The sequence below is a fragment of the Platalea leucorodia genome, assembly GCF_965183815.1.
Source record: "Platalea leucorodia genome assembly, chromosome: 15".
Taxonomy (NCBI): domain Eukaryota; kingdom Metazoa; phylum Chordata; class Aves; order Pelecaniformes; family Threskiornithidae; genus Platalea; species Platalea leucorodia.
Window position 1 is genome coordinate 8,375,825 of NC_138837.1, and position 23,510 is coordinate 8,399,334.

The following is a 23,510-nucleotide window of genomic DNA, read 5'->3' on the forward strand; positions in this document are numbered from 1 at the left end:
GTGGGAATGAGGGGAGACCACTTGCTCTTAGACGAGCAGTGGAAGTGGGCAGGAGAATCTGGCAGATCTGTCTGTGCTCAGGGATGGGGGAAACAGAGGAGCCCCCTCCTGAAATGCATGTTTTAGAAACCAGAAACAACTCTGGAGAGAAGGAGGCTGTAATATTTTTCCACCTCTCCAACAAGCTATGTCTAGTTGTTTCTCTAGAAGTGACACTTTTTTTTTCCTACTTGACCTTTTGCTGTGGACACCTTTCCTGTTTTGGGAATGTTTGTGTCAAGCAGTGGACAAAACACTAGTCCAAGTGTTCAGCTCTCCCCAGGAGAGAGGCCAAGGGAAGGAATGCCACCAGTCAGACCCTAGTCATACTGCTCTGTGCATTTCTGGGAGGCACTCAGAAAATGTAGCTAGGAGGAAGATGAAAAAAGCATGGTTAGAAAAGGGTTGGCTTTATTTTTGTGGCACACACAACGCAGTGTCTCTTCTGCTGCTGCCATGCCTAGCTGATCTCGCAGAACACCATTTTTTTGGCTTACATGGAAGATGATGGAAGGACAGAGAGGCTTTAGCATCTGCTATCACAACCCAAGCAACATGGGACTAAAAGGACCCTCCAGGGTCACAGTATCCCATCTCCCACTCTGCCAGGCACAGCGTTTTGCCGTTTTAAGAATTACAGTCCTAAACCTCTAGGACAGTACGGGTGGTCTCTTTGCAGACTGCATCTCCCAGGCCTTGGCTGCTCCCAGAACCCAACTAACAACTGAAAACCTAAATAATAATTCTCTCTACTTCTACCACAGGCTGTAGGACTTGATACAGGTGTGACTGGATGTCAGGCTCTGGCCTGGAGCTAGCCGGGGGAAAGACTATCCAATTTTTAATAGCAGCAGGGACTGTTGCAGTCGTCTAATATAAAACTAATCTGTGTTTAGAACATTTATTTGTGGCGTGTGGCACGGATCCGGTCAGGAGAACTGCAACAGCTAAACTACCCCCAGGATAACCTGGGGCTGATCAAGGGGCTTCTATTTTCATCTCTGCAAACACTGTGACTGCACTGCAGTTTGGCCCCTGTCACCTTGGCGGGGGCTTTCATCAGCCATGCCCCTTTGACTCTGTCTGTCATGCTTCGTACTCCTGCCGCAGTGAGCCACAGATATAATCTATGGAACACAAACATGATTTTATAATAAGTTTTCTATGCAGCCAGGATAAAATGCCAAACAGAATCAGAAAACAATCAGTCAGTGAAACTCAGCACTGCTGATGAGTGGGCTGCTTGTAACGGTTCAGTGCCCAAGAAGATTGAGGCTTTAAATACAGCCACCACCTGCCCTTCCAAACACGGGGATAAGTGGGGCAAGGGGAGACGGGCAGGCAGGGGGATGAGGCTCAGGGAAGTGGGAATACCCAGTACATCTCCTGTTGGGAGTAAGTTAAAACAGGAGTAATATCAGAGCTGCAAAAAGACACCTTAGTATGGTCACTGCTTCTTATATCCGGAGATCAGCGAATTTGCCAGCAGCTGGGCTTTGTAAGTAACAGAACAAGGAGCAGGGACAAACAGGTCTGCTGCAGAGACAATATTTGAGATAAACATGCACTTATTGTGGAGGCCTCTGGGTGATGCTCTTGCACAGGGCCGTATAATTGATTCTTCCCACTGTAGGCAATTTTAGGATGCCTCTCTCCCCCACATCAGGCTTGCAACAGCCCCTGCCCTGAACAAGTTGAAGTTTACATCAGGTTCTACATCCTGCCACAAGAATATGGTCTGTAGGACCCTAAATCTGTACTGCTCACCGCAATGCAAGAGCTGGGGGAGATCAAAAAAGAAAGGAGGGCTGGGAAGCACAAAGAGGGGAAGCAACTCCACCAAAGAGCAGGAGAAAGAAGAAAACTGAGTGCCTTGGCATGGAGGGGAGTGCTAAAAAGCATCCTACTGGCCTGAGCAGCAGCTCAGCTGATCTGGCAGTTTACCCTGATCCAGGAGAGGATAGGGCTGTACCCCAGGGGATAACTACCTAGCCCATGGCAAGGAGGCAGATGTCGACCTGTCCCCATTCTTCCTGACACTTGCTCAGGCACTGGGAGTTGTGAGGTTTCTAGTCAGTAGCAGGAAACATTGGGACTGGCTCTCTATCAGACTGCACAGATTTCTTTTTTTTTTTTTCCTCCAGTATTTGTAAAAGTTGGGGGATTCATACTAGCTTTTTTCCTCTCTTTAAGTACTCCAGGCTTGAGTCATATTATTGTATAACTCACAACTTCCATTTAAAAAATAAGAATAGGCTGTCTTTTAGGATTGCAAAGAAAAGCTAGAAAATATGAGTCTTTAAATCTCAAAACCCAGAAGGCAAATAAAAAGCATTGCAGATATTGTTGTTTTGTTCGGTAGATAAATATATAAATATGCATGTGCTTCAAAATTCTGGGGTCCAGTTCATTATTTCTGAGCAGAAGCTCAGATGCGCAATAGCACATAATCCCTTATTCAGCCATATGTATGGGTTTAGCTAGCACAGGAGCTCGTGCTTTTACTTTGCCCAGTCCTCACCCCCTGAAATAGCCATGAGGGGAGGTCTTCTCCTTAGCTTTTCCATGGCATCTGATCTCCCAGACTAAGTCTCCAATGCCTTACCTCAGAGAGATACTGACTTTAACTTAGCACAAGCAAAAAAGCCTATCATGAAAGGCAGCAGCACAGGCGAAAGGCTAAGAACCAACCCCATATAATCTCCCACCCAGACTCAGCAAAGGATTCCCGAGCCACAATAAAAGCACAAAGCAAATACCTGCCAAGCCAAAATGAAAATTTGAGACATAAGAGCCTTTGCTAAAGAAAAACTGCCTTCACACTCTATTTTACTGCCTACTAAACTTAAAAAAAACCTTGTCTCACTCAAAAAAACCCCAAACACCACCATCCCTTGCACAAAAAAAACAAAAACAAAAACAAAAAAAACCAACCAAAAAAAAAACCCCAAACCACCAAACACAAAACCAACCCTCCCCACACAGCTGACTTCTCTTTCCCCCTAAATAGACCTTGAATGGTGAGGCTATAAATTTTTGCAGCTGGCCTTATCCTGCCCTACAGCAGAGAGCTCTGTGCTCAGCGAAGGGGGTTGTGCCCTTTTCTTTGCAGCAGGGCTCAGCTCCAATCCTCTGTCCCAAACCCTAAATTTTGATGCTGACAGCACAGAGATCTGCTGGGCCTTGAGACTGCCTTTGCATGTGCGGCTGGATACTGCCTGCACTGAAGTTGAGGAATTTTTGCTCTTAACTCCTCCAGAACCTGAATTTCACATCTGGACCTTAGTATGTGAGTTGATTTTGCTTTGTAACTGAATTGATTCATGTGGATAGGTGCTTTTTACACTAAAACAGTCTCCTGTATCATCTGACTATGGTATGTTCATAAAATTGTAGGAATTCAGACACAACCTGAAGTGGTACGGACTAGCATTGCTGGAGGCCTTAGAGGTCTTCAACCTTCTCTCAAGACCATCCAGCACGTTCTTCTTTACTGGTTTGAACACAACAGAGTCGGCAATCAACATACTCTTCCCAAAGGAAATGGTTTGCATTTCATTAGATTGATTTTTACAGCCTTTGGGGTCCTATTGCTTTGTAGAAGATAAATGCCATGAGCGTACATTTGATACCTCTCGTTCTTGCTATAGAACAGGTCCAACACTGTCCTTGTGGTATGGCTCCAGCTCGCTCCATGTTTTGAAGCACATGGCTCTTGTGTCTTCCCCAAAGGGCTGGGATTTGGGAATTTACATGCAGTGGTGATTTTAAGACGTGTACTTCTGCTCCTGCTTCTCTTGTCTGTGGCTGATGTGGGGTTGTATTTGCACATTGCCACTGCTACGCTTAGCATTACTGAGTACAATGTGGGAAGCGGTGCACCCTGCCAAACTGAGCCCTGAGCAGGCAACAAGGACCCTGGGTGGGGGTGTTTATTGGCACAGGCAAAATGGGCAGCTGCCTGGGGCAGCAAGTTTGACCATGACCCTCCCTGTCTGATAGTGTTCTGTTAATGGTTGGACTCTATGATCTTAAGGGTCTTTTCCAACCTAAAGATTCTATGATTCTACCTACTTTAATCCTTGCTGGTAAAATGCTTTGTCCTGGCTCCAGATCTGGGTTAATTTTGTTCATGGCTGTGGTGTATGCTAGGTCTCTTCCTTGGAATTGTTCATCTCTTGCTGCCTTAGCTTCTCGGTCTACAGTGACACATTTGTTTAAAGGTGCTTTGAGATCCATGTATCAAAGTCACAAATAACAGCTAAAGGAAACATGACTCATGATTGGGAAATTGCTAAGCATGTGCCTGAATAAGCAAGTGCTTCAAAGCTTTACAAACAGATCCCAGAAAACAAAAGCATTTGCATTCACTAGTCTCTGTTCCCTGGATAGGACAGGACAAAAATAAAGCTTTTCCTTTATGAAATGTTGCATGAAAAGCATGGTTGTCTTTTTATTGCAGGCCACTTTGCAGCATGCAAAAAGATTGCCTTTCTTCAAGAGTTTGTGAATTTTTATTTTATTGTAGTCTTTTTATTTCCTCCATCAAAACATGTCTGAGTTTGAAATGACATGACTAGGAATGAAAATTAAATACATCAAAACTGATTTTTGTTGAAATGAGATTTTGGAGCAATGAGGGAATGTTCAAGGCTTTCTCACTGCTTGTGTTCAGGTTTTTGCTAAAGAAGGATGTAGACTGAGGAAATGGGTCACCTTTTTCCTAAAGAAAATTTCTTCAATTTTACTGTAATTCTGAAATGTCACAGGCTTTTTGGGACAGGCTTTTTTTTAATCTTGAACAAAGCACAAATGTCTCTGATTATGGATGGCTTGAATTTTGCTGCAGCTATACTCTGCAGCCTAATTTTTTTGGCCCTTCACCTTTCACCTTATGCCTTTTTCTAGTAATTGCAGGCCCAGATACCATCAGAATCCTATGCTGAGAGGGGACAGTCTCTGCACATAGCCACTGTGTATATCCCTGCTTGCTGGATGTCACCATTAAAATAGCAACCCTTGGCGAGTGGCCTGAATGTAACAGCACAGCTTGAAAACCAAAGGGATGCTGAGCCACAGCTCTTAGGGTGAAGGCAGAGAAATAGGTGTCCTGAGGAGCCGCCATTTTCTCCTAAACCAGCTTGGAGGAAATAATGTCACAACACTATAGGAATAAAGTAGCAAGGGTTGGTGTGGGAGGGGAAGCGTGGTTTTAATTTATGAGGACAAAACAGATTTTGTTCACTTGCACTCTCATACCTCCTCCATGTACTCAACCGCTTTCTGCAAGATCCCTTGCAATGGCATGGGTAATGAAGAATGCCTGTCCTCATCACATCTCCTGGCTTATTCTGAGGCTGGTGACCATGTATTGGATCTGGGTATGCCTTTAGGAGCAGACAGTGATTGGTCCCTCTGTCCTGTTGCATCTGTGCAAGTCATGATTTCCCTACATATTCTCTACATGCAGCCTGGAGCATGCTCTTCCATCTGGAGGATATTCCCTGGCAGGGAAGGGTATAGACCCCCTTCACTTCACTTAACCTGGACAAAAGCCCCTCAACTGTCCTGCAGCAAGAAATCCCTGATGTAAACAGGTGGCTTTGCCAACTGGCTGTCTTTAGGCATCCAAGCTGCCCACCAGCACCCGCCTTACATGATCACTAATGTCTCCATCAGCTGAGAATGACTCAGGGGTGAGGGGGTGGGCGAGAGGGGACAGCTTTCCAATCACTGCCTGCTCTTGCTGAGCCTGCAAGTGTGGTAGCTGTGCCCAGGTGGCTCTGCCAGGACTGCCTTGAGGACACAGCTGGGTGCAGGAGGGGCTTTGTATTTAAACATCACTTTTTTTCCTCCTGACATGGTGAATTTAAGCCTTTGCCAAGTGAGTAGCACAACTGACCAGAGAGGGGTGATGGCTCCATTTTCTAACAACAGTTCAAGTTTTGAAACATGGCTGCATGCTGCGTTGGAGAAAATTCTGTGCTTTTTGAGAAAAAGGCAATCAAGGCTAAATTTCCGATACGTACTTTCCCAGTATTGACAAATGCTGTGCTTAAGTGGCCAGTAGTGCAGTAGCCAGGTACCCTAGCCTGCAGCCTGAGAAATTAAGGTTAGTCCACATTTCTCGCAGTTTTTTCATCTGAGTTAACTGTGAATCATGATAAGTAAAGAGCAAAGCTTGGGGCTGTGGTGTCACAGGCTGAGGTTATCAGCTTGCTACAGCTAAAATTAGGAAAAATACCCCCGTAGTCCATACACCTATATCTTCAGGAAATGAAGTAAGTGCAATTTAATGAAATTACTTGTTCCAAACTATGTTCTTTTTACAACCTTTGATTCATGCTGTTGTGCTCATGTGAACACTGATAGGCAATTGTGACCCAGTCTAGATGGTGAATTTTGGGGCAGGGCAGACCTAGCTTACTGAGGAGCTCCATGGGGTAAAGAGTACTCGCCATGACTTAGCATGGGCCTGTCTTCCCCTGGGTGATTTATGTACTATATAAATTAAAATCTGTCTGTCTTCCATTTCAAACTTGCTTTCAAAAGTAACAGATTTAAATACTTTCATGTACTATTTAGTCATATAAGGAGGGACTTAATCAAGAGTTTAATCCTCTAACCTGCTGTAGTCCAAACACTTAAATGTGGAAAGGTCTTTTTTTGGTTTTTGTGTTGTTTTTTTTTTTTTTTTTAGTTGCTACAACACTGGACTGAACAATCTGGGGCCTTTTCCTGTTTCTGCCCTGTGCTCCTATACAGCCTTAGTTAATTGCCTCACCATCCTGTGTCTTGGCTTCCTGTCCAACTTGTGGCTTAGTCTAACTGGCTGATGTATGCCATCAGCTCTCTGGACAAGGATTATGTGTTGAGCAAAGGAGTGTACAAGAAGGGAATTGGAAGAATTGTGGAGAGGAGAACCTAAAATTGTACCAATTATGCCAGGTTTCCTCAAAACTATCTAAAATCCCTTCAATGACTCAGATGTTTCTATCTGTTGCTTCAAAAGTGCTGTTCTTTGAAAGTATCTTCTTGACAGCTCCTTGACTTCCCAGGATCTGCTTGATCCTGAATTCTGGGTCATACCCATGGAAACACAAATCCAGGAGACCATGCTATGAAAAATATCAGTGGTGGTGTAATCGTAACTGTAGAAATCAAGATGCCTGCTTCATAGATTAGTTTCTCTAGGCTACCTCAGGTATTTTAGTGGAGAATTGTTCTGGCTGCATCTCTTGTGATTTTTATCATAATTCACAGTGAAGGAATGGGTGTCTCTATATTGTCCATTCCAGTGCTTGGAGCACAGGGCCCTACAGCTTATTAGAATAGCTTCCTCAGTAGCTTAATAAACCATGTCTGGTTTAGGTAACCTTTTAGGAAGAAAACAGCAACAGAACAGAACATTTTCTATTGTTGATAATGTTTGTTAAGCTGCAGCAGTGCTAACAATGCTGGGAGCTCTTGTAGAGATGTCACTCCGGCTTCTACCAGCTAATATCAACCACTATGTAAATTGTAGTGGCTTAGAAGAAGTGCCATCAGCCCAATGCTGAAAACAGCTGAAATGGTGTTAACAGTAATGGGAACTACTCACAAGCAAGTCTCCAGGGTGGACAAGGCTTAAGTAGGCTGGTGTAGGAAAGGGTATCTCTAGTGCCCGAGGTGTGTGCTGTTTGCAATGAAATCTGCATAAAGAACTTTATGGAGAAAATTGAGTAGAAGAAACGCCCCACAAGCTGTTTGCAGTGTAACCTGATGGGTGTGATGAAAAGCAATTGTAGTGGCTGACTCAGGTGAAATACGGGAACAGATCAACAGATGACAGATGAAGGTAGCTGGTGAGTTTAGTCTGTGTTGAAGAAGTTTAAAGTTACTATGTGTTATCTAAGGATGCATAGACACATAATTTGGAGGTGATCCTGTTCACATGAAGGGGTAGTAACCTACTCTGCCATATTTGCTTGTGATTGTCCGATTGCAATGGTAGCTATGTTTAGATTTGAAGTCAGAGCTAGGAATCGTAGCCATGTCCTGGCCATGATCAAATTTAATAATAAGCAAACTTAGTAATGACCAAATTTAATGACTTATCTTTTAACTTGTACTTACCTGTGCTGTATCACTCTGCTTTGACTCTCTAGTAATAAATTTATTCCAGCCTCATCTTTTTTTAAACAAGTCAGTCTTTTCAGCATCCAACAATTACATGTCGCCTCCTAAGAGACCCAAATGTAGTCCCATCCTAAGAGAGAACACAAGACTCAGAGTCATGTCTGTCTGATTGGTTTTTAATTCAGTGCTGGAACAATCTGTTTACCAAGGCATTTTCAAGGTCACATGAAATCCACCTGACTCTGAAGTAAATTTCTTTCTTCTTGCTTCTTGCAAACTTCATGTCATTCTGGACCTGTTATTTACCTCCCTCTCCTACAAAAAAACCCTCCTAGTTTTCAACCCTGGAACAATTTAATATTTTTAAGAAAAATATCAGAGAGATGAAAACAAAACTCTGTTTGTACAGGAAAATCCAACAGGCTGAAATGATTGCCCAGAAAAGGGGAAGTAGTTGAGGTTTCGGACACCTCAGCCAACATCAAGCACATGGCCAAAGTATAGACCAAGGAAAAAACAGAAGATTCTTCCATTGTCCTGTGGAGACAGGTGAAGGAGTAAGTAGTCCAATGGTGCTGTTTTATTCTGCCATATGATTCTGTTGAATGACCCAAACACTGATGGTCTTCTTGTTGGGTTCAGACCTATCCAGGTAAATATGGGAATGAAACTGCTGCAGACAGCACAGGATTTATCAATAGATCAATAGTCAATTTATTTATCTTATTCATCTGCCAGCTGTCATAGTCAGCCTGTCTGCTTGCCTCGTTGTTATGCAAAATGCTGTCAGACTTTCAGCTTAAGTGATTTCTTTTTCATACTTCTGAAATCAGATTTTTGTATTTTTTTCTCTCCTCCTTACAACACAGCTTCATCTTCTGTCTAATTTGGAACTGGTTTGAATCTATGGACTGGAGTTTTCTTAGATTAGGGGGGATGAGTGCCAAACCCTCACAGGAAACTAATTCTTGTAGGTCCTTTGAAAAGCTCAGCTTTGAAGACTGACTTCTTCATGCTGGCCTAGATAGAGAGGAGGCCAAGCTGCAGAGGAAACTGCTAAAGGAATATTGCACTGCTCAGCCTGGGGCTGTCTGGCATTTTGAGGGCACAGATTAGAAATAAAACGTCACTGACCCCACCATAATCACAGATACCCTGTACAGACTCACATTAAGCCAGATCTGGCACTAAAAGATAAGCATGATAGTGCTGTTGTCATGCTCATATCCTGCCCCCATGGCATTGTTTGTAGAGTCAAGGGCTCACAGTAACCTGGAAGAGCTATCACCTTGAGGACTGAATATAACTATTACTTTGTGCAGCCCACAACTGGGACAATTAGGCTGAGAAAAGGAAAGAGAAAACAAAACAACCCCCCCAAAACAGCAGCTCTGTTTTAGGAGCATCTGGGAGGATTCTGGAGGACTTTAGGCTAAGTTCCTGATGCTAACACAAAACTTGGTTTTTACCTGGGCAAGGCCTAAAAGCTGTCTGTTTTGGTTCTCACTCATTCTAACAGCTAATAACACTTGTCTGCAACATAAATAGGGGTGTCCAAAAATGTCTGTCTTAATGATTGTGAGGTGCTTGGATGAAAACAAGGGGCAGAGACCTGTCTAGGCAGATGCCATTGTGTATACACCAAAATCCAAGAGAGCAAGAAGGTTCTAGGAGTTCTCTGTCTCTGACTAGGAATGCTACTGACATCAGAGTGTCAGTAATGTGTGCAGCATGCCAGGTAGAGGACATTAAGCAACTTTTGTATCTTGCTTTTGTATCTTGTTACTGAAGAGGGTGTTGCCTTTGGAAAGGCGCTCTCTGCTTATCACCTGTGGGAGCAGTTGATAGCTTTTGAGCTATAGTCTATAAAAAAAGATAACAGCTGAACAGAACGGAGCTGGTGCCTTCTTGCCCAGTTCTCGGGGAGTGGTGGGGCTGGTCCTGTTTGAGTGTGCACTGTGAGTGGGATGCACTAGCTGCCTGTAAGGCAATATATCCAGTGGCAGGAGGTGTTGGGGTGTTCTGGTTAGCATGACAGTTATAAGCTTTGTTCAGTGTCTTCCTGCTCTGTCTTTTTTCCTTTTTCAAACAGACTCTGTCTCAATCATTGTTTAATGCATTTAATTTCTTTTTGGTTTTGTTTGCCAACCCCCAAGGTCTGTACTGAACTTGTTTCTTCGCTTACATCCTTTGGTTGTCTTGGCCATTTGAAGATGTGGAATTTAATTTTCTCCAACAGCCTCTCTTTCAGACTTCTCTTCCTGGGTAGAGAAGCTTATGCCCTTGGATTCTCCTAGCCTCTCTGCTGGTGCAGTGGGGGGTCTGGGTGATGTACGTATTCCAGGCTTTTGACTTTTCCTCCCTCTTCAGCATTTTTTCCCCCTTTTTTCTGTTTTCCTGGAGGGGTCGTAGTGCTAATGAGCACTCAGACTCCCTAGTGGCTCCCTCTGTCTGACATGCATGGCCTTGATGGCAAGCTCATTAACACAAACTCTGAAAGGGCAAGTGTTTTCTTAGATGTAGCAGTATACAAATAAAATGTATCCCCTTACTGTGACAGGGAGGAAGGCCTGAAATATGTGTATCTACCTCCCTGAGGCAGTACATCATCCCTCTGTTTCCTCTCACCTCCCTTCCCCCTTTAGGCATTAGCACTTCCTATCACTTCCAGCTATTAGAAGAGTAGGCTCTTCAGTACTTTCACCAGACATTAGAGAGCAGACTCCCCTCCGTTGACCTGCCAGGCATTTTCCTGGGTACGCTCCACATTACCGTGGGCTGTCTACACTGGCGAGACATTAGAGTGTAAACAAGTGCCTCTCCCCCGTACTCAGACGTTAGGTCATAGTTTCTCCTTATCCCGTCTCTGCATCAGGGATACAGACTCTTCCCCCTCCTTGCTAAGAGGTTTATCATCTTTCCAAAGACCTTAAAAGCTTCCCCACTGGCAGAAGTTCAGGTCCTTGCTAGGGATTTCCCCTGAGGGTCAGAAAGCTCTGTACTAATCCTAACCATATCATGGGGTGCCATCATAATCCTGGTCAAGTCTTTGCAACTTCTTCACCTGGAAAATGAGCAAGCAACAGTGCAATATTTCCCTTTTATTAAGTGCCTTGAGATCTGAAGAGGCCTCACCTGTGCTTTCCAGGCAGTGGCATTGAGACTGTGGTGTCACTGGTGGTTCTAAGCAGCAATGATCAGTGAAATGGCATCCAACACTGATTTCTGTGAGGAAAGATTTCAGTGCCCTTTTGCAGGCATCATCCATGAATCCAAGGCCTTGGTAGATCCTCCAAAGATTCACAGATTCAAGGATTCAGTGGTGACAAACAGATGAGAATATGCTTACCTAGCCCAGTGCTATGGATTCAGTTTTGGCCAATAGCATTGAAAGCTAATAGAAAAACTGTTCTCGGAGGTGTTTCTTCACAGGCTTCAGGAGTTACAGGATGGACCATTCCCTAAGGCCAGAGCTATACTCTTCCCTGCAAATATCTCTCTCTTTTTTGTTTATCACCTCAATAATTCCAAGTGATTTCACTAGCCATATCCGTTAATGTTAAGTCTATTTTCCAAAATTGTACCATAATATTGTCCTTGGGTGCATCTTACAGAACAGAGTTCTATAGGTTGCATGGAAGATTGCTAGTATTTAGAGGATTGCTTTCAATGTAAAATATTCTGGAACTCGGGAAGCCAAGTTTAAAATGTATTTGTGGTCATTAATCAGGAAGCTGAACAATATCATATCATTTGCTTGACCAATCCCAACCAATCAACAGCACACGAAGAAAGAATACAGCCGAATACTATGCAAAACCTTAAAAAAAGCTTGAAAAATGTCACTAAGTAAATTCAAATAATGCATAAATTAGAGGGAATTGCAACTGGCTCATGGATATTCTATGAGCAGCAGATAAACATCTAAGTTAGTTGCATAAATTATTCATCATAACGTATTTGCTCAGCTTTTCTCATCAGCTATGAAAGCCACATATCCAAGCATTTGGAGAGTATAATAGAACTGGGCTTTCACCTCAATGACATGTCCTAGGAGTAGGAAGCCCTGGGGAGCGACGGCATGCATAAGAACTGAGCGGAAAGTCTCCTTCGCTATGATGTTTTAGATGTAGATTCTGCTAAGGGCTTGTCTACTGCATGAATGGTGACTGGAATTGTTTCTTGGCAGCAGGCAAGGTTGAAGATATCACAATGATTTCTTTTAAACTGCTCCTTTTGCCCCTGCCAGTGGTGTCATGAGATGATGTCAGACCTGGTGTAAAAAATGAACACACTTTCCCTTTGAACACACTGTTTAGAAAATTTTCATTCTCTGTTCCTACCTTCTCCCATATTTATTGCCCACTGCTTTCTGGTGCATAGTCCTCGTTGTAACTGTTTGCCCTGTCCATCTCCACGCACTGAATGGAGGCACTCCTAGGGTTTGGGTGTTGATACATCAATAGGGCACTACTTGAATAGTTGCATGTTTCAACTCCATGGTCTTTGCTTTGGAATACCTAACCTGACAGTAACAAAAGCAAACTCTCTGTACTTCGCCTGGGAACATGAAGCATTGCCCAGCCCTTTCTGAAAACATGCTGGCTCTGGAGGACTCTAGTCCCTCTTGACTTTATTGATAATGCTTACAGGAAGCAGTAATCTGAGAGTAAAAGTGTGCTTGAGTTTTACAGGAAGTAATAATTGTGTCTTTGGAGAGGAAGCACAGATGGCATTTTTCCTACACTTGCTGGTTATGTTCTTTATGATAGGAACATGGGAATCTCTATTTATTATAAAACCTTGCATGTCTTTTAGCATCCAGAGCTGTCTTTCTGTACAGTGTAACTGCTGTATCCTGAAGGGAACATTTCTTCTTCATGCAACGGGGATTTCCTTGAACAGACAGGTTTGGGATCACCACTCTAATAATGAATAATTAGAGCAACCTCTCTCTGTAGTGTCAGAGAGAGGCCATTTGTGTTTACTTCTAAGGTTCCACCTATCATTAAAAGAAACTGTGGGACCCCCAAATGTATCTTTTCACAGATACAAGTATTGGACTTTTACACTATTCTTGGACAGCAGAGGAAAAACTATATCCTGTTCCATACAGTGAATATGTGGACATTGGTAATGCACTTGTTATCTGCAGATAACTTTAGAGACAATGGTCTATGTTTTCTCCACTCCTGGTATTAAGATCCTAGTCTATGTTTTCTGGGGATTGGATTTGGGTTTGGTTTTTTTTGGCCTTTTGGCAGAGGTTTTTCTAGAAAAGACTGACGTTTCTGCAGATTTCAAGGTTTGATGCTAATGACTCTTAGGATGTGGTAAGAGGGTTGTTTTGTTTTGGCATTTTTATTTGGCTTGTGAAAGCCTAGGAACTACAGAGGGGGCATTAGCTCAGGTGTAAGGAGATATTTTGAAGGAAAAAGCTGACACTTTGCTATTTTAATCAATGCAACTGCTGTTAGGCAGCCTGAGGTGTTGTGATGGGGTGCAATCAAAACAAATACATACATACTTGTATTGAGTAAAATAACCTAACACACATAAAGTGGACTGGGTGTAGAATCAGCCTGGGAAAAAAAAGATCTGGTTTGTGATCCTGGCTTTGCAGCTGACTTACAGCATTTCCTAAATCTGCCTGCATGTCAGGTTCTCTCCCAGCAAAGTGGGATTGCTGGTGCTAGTTGACACACATTGATAGAAAGTGCTGTGTCAGTGCCAGGTATTGTCATTCCTATTATTTAAATCAAATTTTTGTCTTAAACCCGAGTTACAGGAATAAGTGAATGAAAAGTGACAGAGAAGCCTGTGACTCAATTATCTAGGAGATGACTTAAGATAGTGCAGGTGTGTTGTAGGAGAGTAGTAACAAATAATATTCTTTCCTTTTAAGAAGGCCTTGCTCAATATTTTTCCAAGGACATTAATAGGTTTCTCATCTTTTAGGTGCTCAGCTGGTGATGTATGTCAGAGCCCTGATGTTTAGATCGCAGGTGTGCAAGGTTTTCTCTAGGCATTTCCCTCTCTGTTATTTCAAAATGAATACCTGCAATACAGCACTGCTTTTGCAAACATTAACTTTATTTTTTTTTCCCAGTTGCTATCAGTTTAAAGGAAGGGATTTGGAAATCATTTTATAGGCTTTTAAAAAAAAAGAAAGAGAAAGAAACAAAATGTCCATTTTCATCCTGGCCTCTGCTTATACCTGAATTGATCCTTTTAGATGGTTTATCAAGCATATTGTTTTTCAAAATGATCTTTTGCTGTATTCCCTGGTGCTGAAAGATTAATATGTTTGGTGAAAGTGTTTCCTTCAGCCTTGCTTTGCAAAAGCAGTAGATACTGCTACTAGTAGGTTTGTGGACATGGAGACATAGCAGTGATCAGACTGGTCTGGATCTACAGTCTGACTAACTGACTGGCTCTTTTCCTGACAGAAACCAGAATTTGCTGCTTTATGGAGAAGGGTAAGACCCTAAAGTGCATGAGGCTGAAAGGACCAGGCTGCTTTCTGTGTAGGGAAATGTAGCCCTCTGCCAGACATCCCTGGAGACTTTGAGACTACCTCCTCATCAGCCCAGACCCTGATCCTCAAAGTGTGGTGGTGTTGAGCAGTAATGTCTTGCTTTTCCTCTTCTCCTCCCCCTCTCCTTCTGTCTAGCCTTGTGGCCTCACGTGTGTATTCATGTAGGGGTGTCCAACAGGATTGTCCCCTTTGCTATCCTCCTTCCCTGCCCTCAGTGGCTCTCCCTGCCCCTCCAGACTTGAAGCCTCACCCCTGTTGTGTTCCTGTGTTGTCGCATAGGGAGTTTGCCCGTTGGAAGGTGAGGAACACAGCCATCGAGCGGAGGGACCTGCTCCACAATCCACTGCCCCTGATGCCTGAGTTTCAGAGGAGCATCCGCCTCCTGGGCAGGAGACCCACCACGCAGCAGTTCATTGATACCATCATCAAAAAGTACGGCACCCACATCCTCATCTCTGCCACCCTGGGAGGTAGGTGGCAACCTGAGCTGTTTTCTAATGTGGGTGTCAATGGTGGGGTGGTGAAGGCACTGGACAGCACCTGCAAACCTTGGCCATGTTGCGTGAAGATTGTCTGGTAGCATAGAGCCAGGCTGCAGCTCCCCCAGCCAAAGCCCGTCTCATCATGAGATGGTGTGAAAATCCCCAGAGTACGAATAGCCTTTGCAAATGAATTCACAGTGCAATGCGTGCGAGTTCGGCATCTGTGATACGTGTGCACCTGTGCTCCTCTGACAACGGTGTATGGGTACCGGTGTGCGTCAAGATAAACATGCTTCATTTAGCCGGGGAACCTGTCTGTCATTCCTGCACCCCTGTCCTTAATTTGACAATAGAGTGTGTTGATCCCTCTTTTTTTTCAGAATGAAACCAAATGCAGGAGGAAAAAACATCCTTTCTTGCTGGAACTGGAGGAATTTTAAAGAGCTCCAGGAAAAGGGAGTTCAAGGAGTTGGGCAGGGAGTATGTGCAGCAGGGGAAGAGATGGCCAGAAAGGCCTGTGCTGAATGCTTAAGTGAAAGCAATAACATGAAGTAGACTTTTGAAAAAACAACAGTTAAGTAAAATTCAAAATATATATGCAAGGAGTGCAGAGAGGCTTGTGTGTGCAAGCAGACTATGTCAGTGATGACATAAGACAGAGTACTGTAGGGCCATTAATCCATGTGCATGCACTGCTATTGGTGCTGCATAAAAAATTCATGTACTAAGTATTGAAAATGAGAAGGGTGAAAATCAGTAACTCTTTATATTTGCTGCTGATTTTTTTTCTCTTGTGTGCTATTTTTACCATTCCTTACCCCTTTGGGGTGTGTATTTAAATGCCTTTCTTTTGAGAACTGTTTTCTGTAAGAGGGATTCTGTAGTGGTAAAGGGTCTTAATTTTAGTACGGTTTGTTGCTCTTGCTTCTTCTAATGTACCTGACCCCCAGCCTTGCCACATTGTGAAGTTTGTAGTGAACTTTGAGGAATTTCTGGCCATCTGTCTGTTCCCAAAGCATTCTGCAGACACTTGGATGAGACATAGATGATATTAGATGTGTGCATATGATTTGTGCACAAATTAAGTTGTAGGTAAATTGGTGTGGTTCCTTTAAAGTCAAATGGCCTCTCGTGTGGCAAATGTCCTTTAAAGAACCTTGGGCTGCTCTTCCAGGCCAGGCATTCAAACAGTCTACTCCATCAGCAAGAAATGTGAGAGAAAGCAGGTTTCCATGCACTGAAGAGTACAAGTGACTGCCTGCATCAGGCCTTAATGAAGTCTGCATAAAGATAAACTCCTTTTTATTGAGGAAATCATTTTTAAGGAGCTCAAGCCAGCCCAGTATAGACTCCAGTAAAGTGTTGAGAGTTTTTTTTGTGGGTTTACTTTTTCTTTCTATTGATATGCCTTTTTTTCTTGCCACTCACATCTGTGGAAATTCAAAATAAGAAAGACCTTTGATGGTAAAATATATTTTTAATTTTGCCTGGGTGAGGTGGTGAATTATTCACAGTGGCTTGTTTCTTCTCCTGATTTTACAACACAACAATTTTAAATATGCAGAGGCTTGTAACGAGAACCGGTGTTGGAGAGGAGTGCTAAATGCTCCATCAGCCCAGAGCACGGTGAGCAACGGTGGGGGAGAAAAGAAGGATTTATCTTGGCAATGGCAGTCCCAGAGAAAATGTAGATGAAGCTGAGCATGCATTATGCAGGGAGGACACACTCTAATCACAGTTTGTGGGCTAAACAAGACCACTGGGATATAAAAGCAGACATGTCCTGGCACCCTTGCTCTCCCAAGACCTCAGGTCTCCTCAGAGAAGTTACAAGAATTCTGCTTTGGATTACAGTGGTTTGTAAACTTAGCCTGATGTCTTATTAGGTTGCAAACAAGTGACAAACACAGAGGAAATTGTTTTGCTTTTAAATGCCAGCTGTTGCATGGACCCCAGGAGGCTGGGTGATGGATCAGGCCAGCCCACCTGAATGCAGCAGCTATGTTCACACCTGGCCACATGAGGAACAGCTCTTATGCCTTTCAACCTACAGAGCAGCTGGGTCCCCCTGGAGCCTAATAAAAAAATGGCTCTACTCCAGTTTAGTTCTGACAAAGGGATTGGTGAAGGGTCATTTTGAGGGCATCCATGCTCTGGGATGGAGCACACAGAGCTGAGAGCCAATTTTCAAGGAAAGCCCTGAAGGAAAGACAACTTTGAACATAGCATCTGCTTAATAAATGAGAAATTAAGACTTAATAATGCAGCAAAAGTCTATTAACCTCTCTTGATCTAAGGGTAGCTTTCTCATGTGCACTCTCCATGGGGATCCTGTGCTTTTCCAGGTCTGCACACGTGTACACAGAATAGGTTTCCAGCTACATTATTTCTGCTCAGCACCCTTCACATGGAGGGACAGTATTTGTCCCTCAGGAGAAGCATCAAATATATAAGGCTTTACTTTCCTGTTTTCTTCTTCCTCCCAGTGGAGGGGTCCAAACACCTCAGGGAGGAAAAATGACAGGTTTTGCAGGGAAATCACTAATCTCCACTGCCCTAGAGAACAGGTTTCTCCTGCCTGATGTCCAGGAGCTGTCTCAGCTGCTCATTGCCTGCTTTGTGTTGTCTGGGGACTGAAAGCTAATGGTGGATCTCCTGGTAATCCGAAACCAGCATTATTGCCTGATGCAATTCAACCCATGCTTCCAATATCAGCATTCCTCTGCTAAAATGAGCTGGTCCAAACTGAAAAGGTCCTAATTTTTGCACCTTGGCTATTAAAAGAAAGCATGATATTTTTCCACAAAAAGGTGTTTTTTCCAGTTACTAGTGGAATTGAAGAGTTGATACCTGGATCCCACAGGTTCCTCTGAGAATCGCAGCTAAGGGGAGTTATCCTAGGTCTTCCCTCTCCTTTCACATCCTTGTGAAATGGAGGCAAAGCATCATTTGTCTGCTGCATCTCCATGCAGTTAAATACTTAAATTACATGAGATATACAAAACTTTTGGCTCAAAAATACAACACTTTCACACCAATCCAGCCTATCTTTCCCCAAGCCTCTTGGCTAACTCCCATGCAGAAGTCTTTTTGGTGGCAAACGCACTGCCTCATCAAAATTAATGAAGTCTGACCATCCTTCAAATACCCCTGTAAAACTCACCTCAAAGATGAAATCTGAAAGTGCATTGACAGCGGCCAGGCATCTGGTGTGCGGTGACCATGGTTTCTCACACGAATCACAGTCGTCTTATTACCTTGTGCTCTGCTGGCTGTTTGTTGTATATACCTGTTATGTCTCACCAGATATGTGGGTTTTAAATCCTCTGGGACAGGAACCATCTTTCTGCTGTTTGTGTGGATAGAGCCTGATGTGACAGAGCCTTGATCCCTGCCAAGGTCTGCTCACACCGCTCAACGCATAATAATGTTAACTGTGATAAAGGGAATCAAAGGTGGTCATTTTCCAGGGAAAGTGTTTTTGTGAGAAGTAACAATGATGATACTGTTGCTACTACAACTTTGATCATGGTCAAAGGATAGCATGTTATTTTTAACAAAATATCAAAGACAAAGTTTTACATGCCAAACTTCTCCACTTAGTTCCCGTGAAGCCAATTAAAAGATTTCAGCCGATCAATTCTTTTGATGAAAAATATCTTCTTTCCACTGAAAATTTCCATTTTTCATCTCAAAGCCAAAGGCTCAATCCTCAACATATCAATAGCTTGAAAAACTGAAATCTAGTAAAAATATTTTGATTTTCAGCCAGAATATTTTTGGTTTGGTTTCAGGCATTTGGCTTCCAGATAAAAGCTGGAAAATTTCCAGGGAAAGCAACGGGGAGGGCTTACTGGTTTTTTTTTGTTTTGTTTGTTTTGTTTTTTGTGTTGTGTTTTTTTTTTTAATGTATGCAATAAAAGAAATTATTTGGACAAATCAGAACAAGTACCATTCTTCTCATTAAGAGAGCTATGTAGAAATGGTATATTCCTACCCTAGGTATCTATTTTCTTCATTTACTAAAATCAGAACTTCAGACGTTAAGGATGCAGGATGATATTCTACTTTTTTACTCCTTCTATAATGCCAGCCTTATGTTAAGAATGAACTGGATTTTAATCTGGCTCATACAGCACAAATTGAACTTTTAGGTAAATATTACTTCTCAGCTTCATGTCCTTTTCATGTATCTTTTGTTAGATTCAGGTTTCTGCTAATGTTTAGGATGTTTGGTGCTATCAGGTCTTAACTGCTTCACTCCCAGATTCTCTGTGATTACTGGCTCAAAATCACCTGTTGTCCCTTATCTTGCACAATATTTTTTGCTCTTCACTTAAATTCACTGAATGAGACTCTAGGAGAGGGGGAAAAAAAAGCAGAAAGGATGGTTGGTTTAACAACTTTTTCATTTGCTGTTTCCTCTGATTGCTCTCCTTCACTCAGCCCCCTGACCTTACCCTTTTGCATGGTCACTTGAAGCTAAAGAGGTACAACTAGCATTTGTTTGTCCTCTGTACCCACCTACATACCTATGTCCTACTTGCAACTTAAATCATCATTTGTTCCTTCTAGAAATCAGGTCAGAGAGAATTGCATAAAAGTGGCATCTTCTCCAGTCAGGTGTGCATCATTCCAGAGGCACTGCCCACAGAGAAAAGCGTTCCCCAAGTGGGACAAATAGTCTGACTCCTTTTCAACAGTTGTGGTAAAGCTATGCCGGCTAATAAACGTCCAAAATGTTATCTACTCAATTCAGTGGAGCTGATCTACAAGCGTGGTGGACCTGGCCTTTCTGGCTGAGTAGAGAAGGAGGCTCATATATACTACACGGAGGTTCAGGTACCAGTGAGGAATGATGGGTTCATTTAAGAGTGCTTTGGGTATCGGACTTTTCTTTCTTTAGGTGCAACATGTGACATCATGTGTTCCTGTTAAGATGACCCTACATGGCACCCTCCTGGGCCTTACTGAAATCTCCTTTTCTTTCTGCTGCAGGAGAGGAGGCCTTGACCATGTACATGGACAAAAGCCGCCTCGACAGAAAGTCAGGAAATGCTACCCAGAGTGTTGAAGCATTGCACCAGCTTGCTTCCTCCTACTTTGTAGACCGTGATGGCACCATGAGGAGACTCCATGAGATCCAGATCTCTACCGGAGCAATCAAGGTACTATATCTTGCCTTGGGAAGAGAAAGAAGATTGTGTGTCCATACCAATACTGTAGGGATTTGGGGCAGGAGTTTGCTAGTCCAATGTGATGTCTTTTTTGATCGCAAGTTATTTTCTTCCCACACTGATTTCCCAGGGTAAATTGTTCTCTTATGGACCTTACTGAAGAATTGATTTCCCCAGGGCCAGTAATATCTGGAAAGGTGTGGGCATTCAGTGTGGTGGTTATGTAGGACAGGTGACTTCCATTACATGTGGCAGTGACCTCTGGAAGGGAGAGAGGGAACAGATAATCTAGATCAGCGATGGAGGTTGGAAGGCAAAGGCAGGTCTGTGAAATGTGCAACCCAGAAGTATTTTCGTCTTATGGGTGTAAGACTGCTAAACAACTCTCAGATGAATTTACTACAAGAAAAGGTGAAAAACTCAGTGTGGCATTACTGAGGCATCTGGAATGAAACGGACTGAGAGACAGCTTGGGGGTTTCAGCAGGAAGGAAGGGGAGCTGCTCAGAGCATACAAAATAGGGAAAATGGCTCTGCAGACAAAAGCTGCCTTCTCTGAAAGCAATCATCCTATACTGGGGAGGGATTTTATTGTTGCAGAATTCACTCCAGGGAAGGCGATGTGGATGGAGTCGTCATTGTTAGCCATTTCTGAAAGGTTTCAGCTCTTGTTATTGTTCTGCGGTGTCTCATGGCTGAGTCTGTTCCCTTCTGGATGGGAAATCGAATTGAGATATTGAAACAGTGACAGCAGATAATCACCCTTTGTGAATTCAGGGAGGGCAGCTCTCCTCCATGGCTGGAAACCAACAGCAACAGCACTGCAGGTCATCTGTGCCTCCATCTATCCTCAGCACAAGGATGGTGTGCACATATGTTGTGGAAGCACTAGGCATCATTGTGGGCTGGCAATCCATCTCTATATCTTCCTTTCCAATAAGAGAAGCCAGGGAATAATTCCTCTACTGGCTTCTGATGTTCTCCAATGGAGATCCTCTATGAGAAACATCAATCTGCAGGACTTCATTGCCAAGCCCAGAATAACATGCAGTGCCATAAAGAAAGCAGATACAATTCACTTGTTTTTTGCAGCTTGTGAGTGTGCCAAACATTAGCCGTGTCTGTCCAGTGTGGGGCGTTTCTTCCCAATTAGGGAAGATGCATTTTGGATTGCATCAGCTGGTGACAAGGGGTCATTATATTACAAGGTCTGAACCTGCCTGGGGAAGAAGTGATGCTGCAATCAAAGAGAACACTCTCTCTTTTCTACATCCTCCATAGGTAACAGAAACTCGGACTGGCCCCCTGGGCTGTAACAGCTACGACAATCTGGACTCTGTGAGTTCTGTCCTTCTGCAAAGCACTGAGAGCAAACTCCACCTGCAAGGTAGGGCACAGGAATACAGGGCATGGAGTGGGGGGATGAAATGAAAGAGGAGTGGCCTTTTTTCTAGCCTTTTCCCCTCCTCTTTGTTTGCTGTGATCACCTTCATTGCTGTAAGTTCTCTGAAGCAGGACTGGTGGCTTCTGGTGGCTTCATATGATGCTCAGTACAGCAGAGCCAGGGCTTGACAGGGACTGAGCTAAAGGTGCAAGGAACTGCAGACTGGGCCCCAGTGAAGAGTCTGGGTGCCCCCTGCCATTGAATTTTGATGTGTATTACACATACACTGATATAAATAAAATAAATATAAATAAATGTGACTGTTTCCATTAATATTGAAGGGGTGTTCTGTCCATGTCTCTCTTTGTCCCTCCCAAATTGCTGATTTGCGTAAGAGGTTTGCAGATCAGCTTTTGGGGCTTTCTAATGACTGTAATCTTTGGGAAAAGTCACAGAGGTTTTATTTGGATGCTAGAAGCCATGGCTTCAGTCCCAGTTGGGAAGCTAGTCCAGAAGTCAACAGATAGAGGTCATGACTGAATTAATAAATACATACATGCTGGTTAGCAAGAAGTCAACTTCAGTAGAAGGAGGAAATTCACTGGGCGTGTAATTTACTAAGGTTATTCCCAAGTTTTTGACAAAATAAGGAAGTGTGGGATTTAATTGCTCATTTGCCCAGATGGTTTTATTTCTGGAATCCTTGTACTTGCACAAATTTTAATTTTTCAGATGAATGGGCTACATTACATCTTCCGCTTTGAGTATAATTTGGCAAGTGCTGTTTTAATCTTGGTTTCACAGAAACTGGGTTTCATTTACTGAGTCATGTTGCGGATATATTATTATTGTTGTTATTATTTGCCTTTAAAAATAATAGGCAGGGTTTTTTCACTGTTCCAGTGATTATCTAAATCACTGAGTTCTGGTTCTTACCTAATTAACAATAAACAATTTCAGGCTTTTTATGTACTGTGATGATGGCTGCTGGTAATGAAAACCCAAGGATGACACATCAGATAACTAGGTAAACAGCTGAATAAGCAGACAGCTTGGTTTATGGGCAGACAAACTGCTAAGTAGGTAAATCAATAGATCTCTATTGGCTATCTGATCCTACAAGAGAAGAGAAAAAGCAAAATGCTTGGGAGAGGGAAGGAGGTGGAGGAAGAGGGAAAATTTAGGAGAGAGAGAGGGGATGTAAGGTGGATGAAGCTATGATTTCTGATGGGAGCAGACAGAGGACCGTAGGAGTCAACCACTCGTCTGTTTCATGGAGCTTCATGGCATAACCCAGCACAGAGAGAGACCAGATCCAAGTCAAGGGAGACAGTGAGGGGGAAGGGAGGAAGGTAAGAGCTCTTTCTAATAGAAAAAAGTGACCTTTAAAGATACACCTGAGTGTTTTCCGCCTAATCTGGCGTGCGGTTCTTGGGATAATTACCCAGGATCCTTCCTCTGCTCTGAGAGGCCTCATTAGGAATTAGTCACAGGGCTGCAGGTAATGGATTGTGACCGAGTCTCCTCTGATCTGATTAGCAGCCGAGCATGAGCTGCTGACAGAAATCCATGTTACTACCTTTGTGTCACTCTGGCTCCAAGGCCGGCTCAATAAAAGAGCAGCATCTTCGTGACAGGGAGAATTTCTGTTTCTGAACTTGCTTGCTGCCGCCCAGCCCTGAGAGTCGTGATTTTAAATATGTGCCCTTTAGGAGTTGCAATGGCCAGACCCAGAGCTAAGCTACCTTCATGCCAGCACGTTGCGTTTGGGAA

The 23,510-nt window shown here is 43.3% G+C and overlaps 1 protein-coding gene across 1 annotated transcript in view; it reads left to right on the plus strand.

Annotated features, from left to right (window-relative positions):
- The window catches only part of BRINP1 (BMP/retinoic acid inducible neural specific 1), a gene marked incomplete at both ends in the record, with an annotated part of 59,005 nt that overhangs the window by 17,073 nt on the left and 18,422 nt on the right, over positions 1-23,510 (plus strand). Inside the window, 3 exons of the mRNA XM_082327813.1 lie at positions 14,975-15,165; positions 20,176-20,345; positions 21,635-21,740. Of these exons, the coding sequence (XP_082183939.1) occupies positions 14,975-15,165; positions 20,176-20,345; positions 21,635-21,740 (467 nt within the window). The remainder of the gene's footprint in view (positions 1-14,974; positions 15,166-20,175; positions 20,346-21,634; positions 21,741-23,510) is intronic.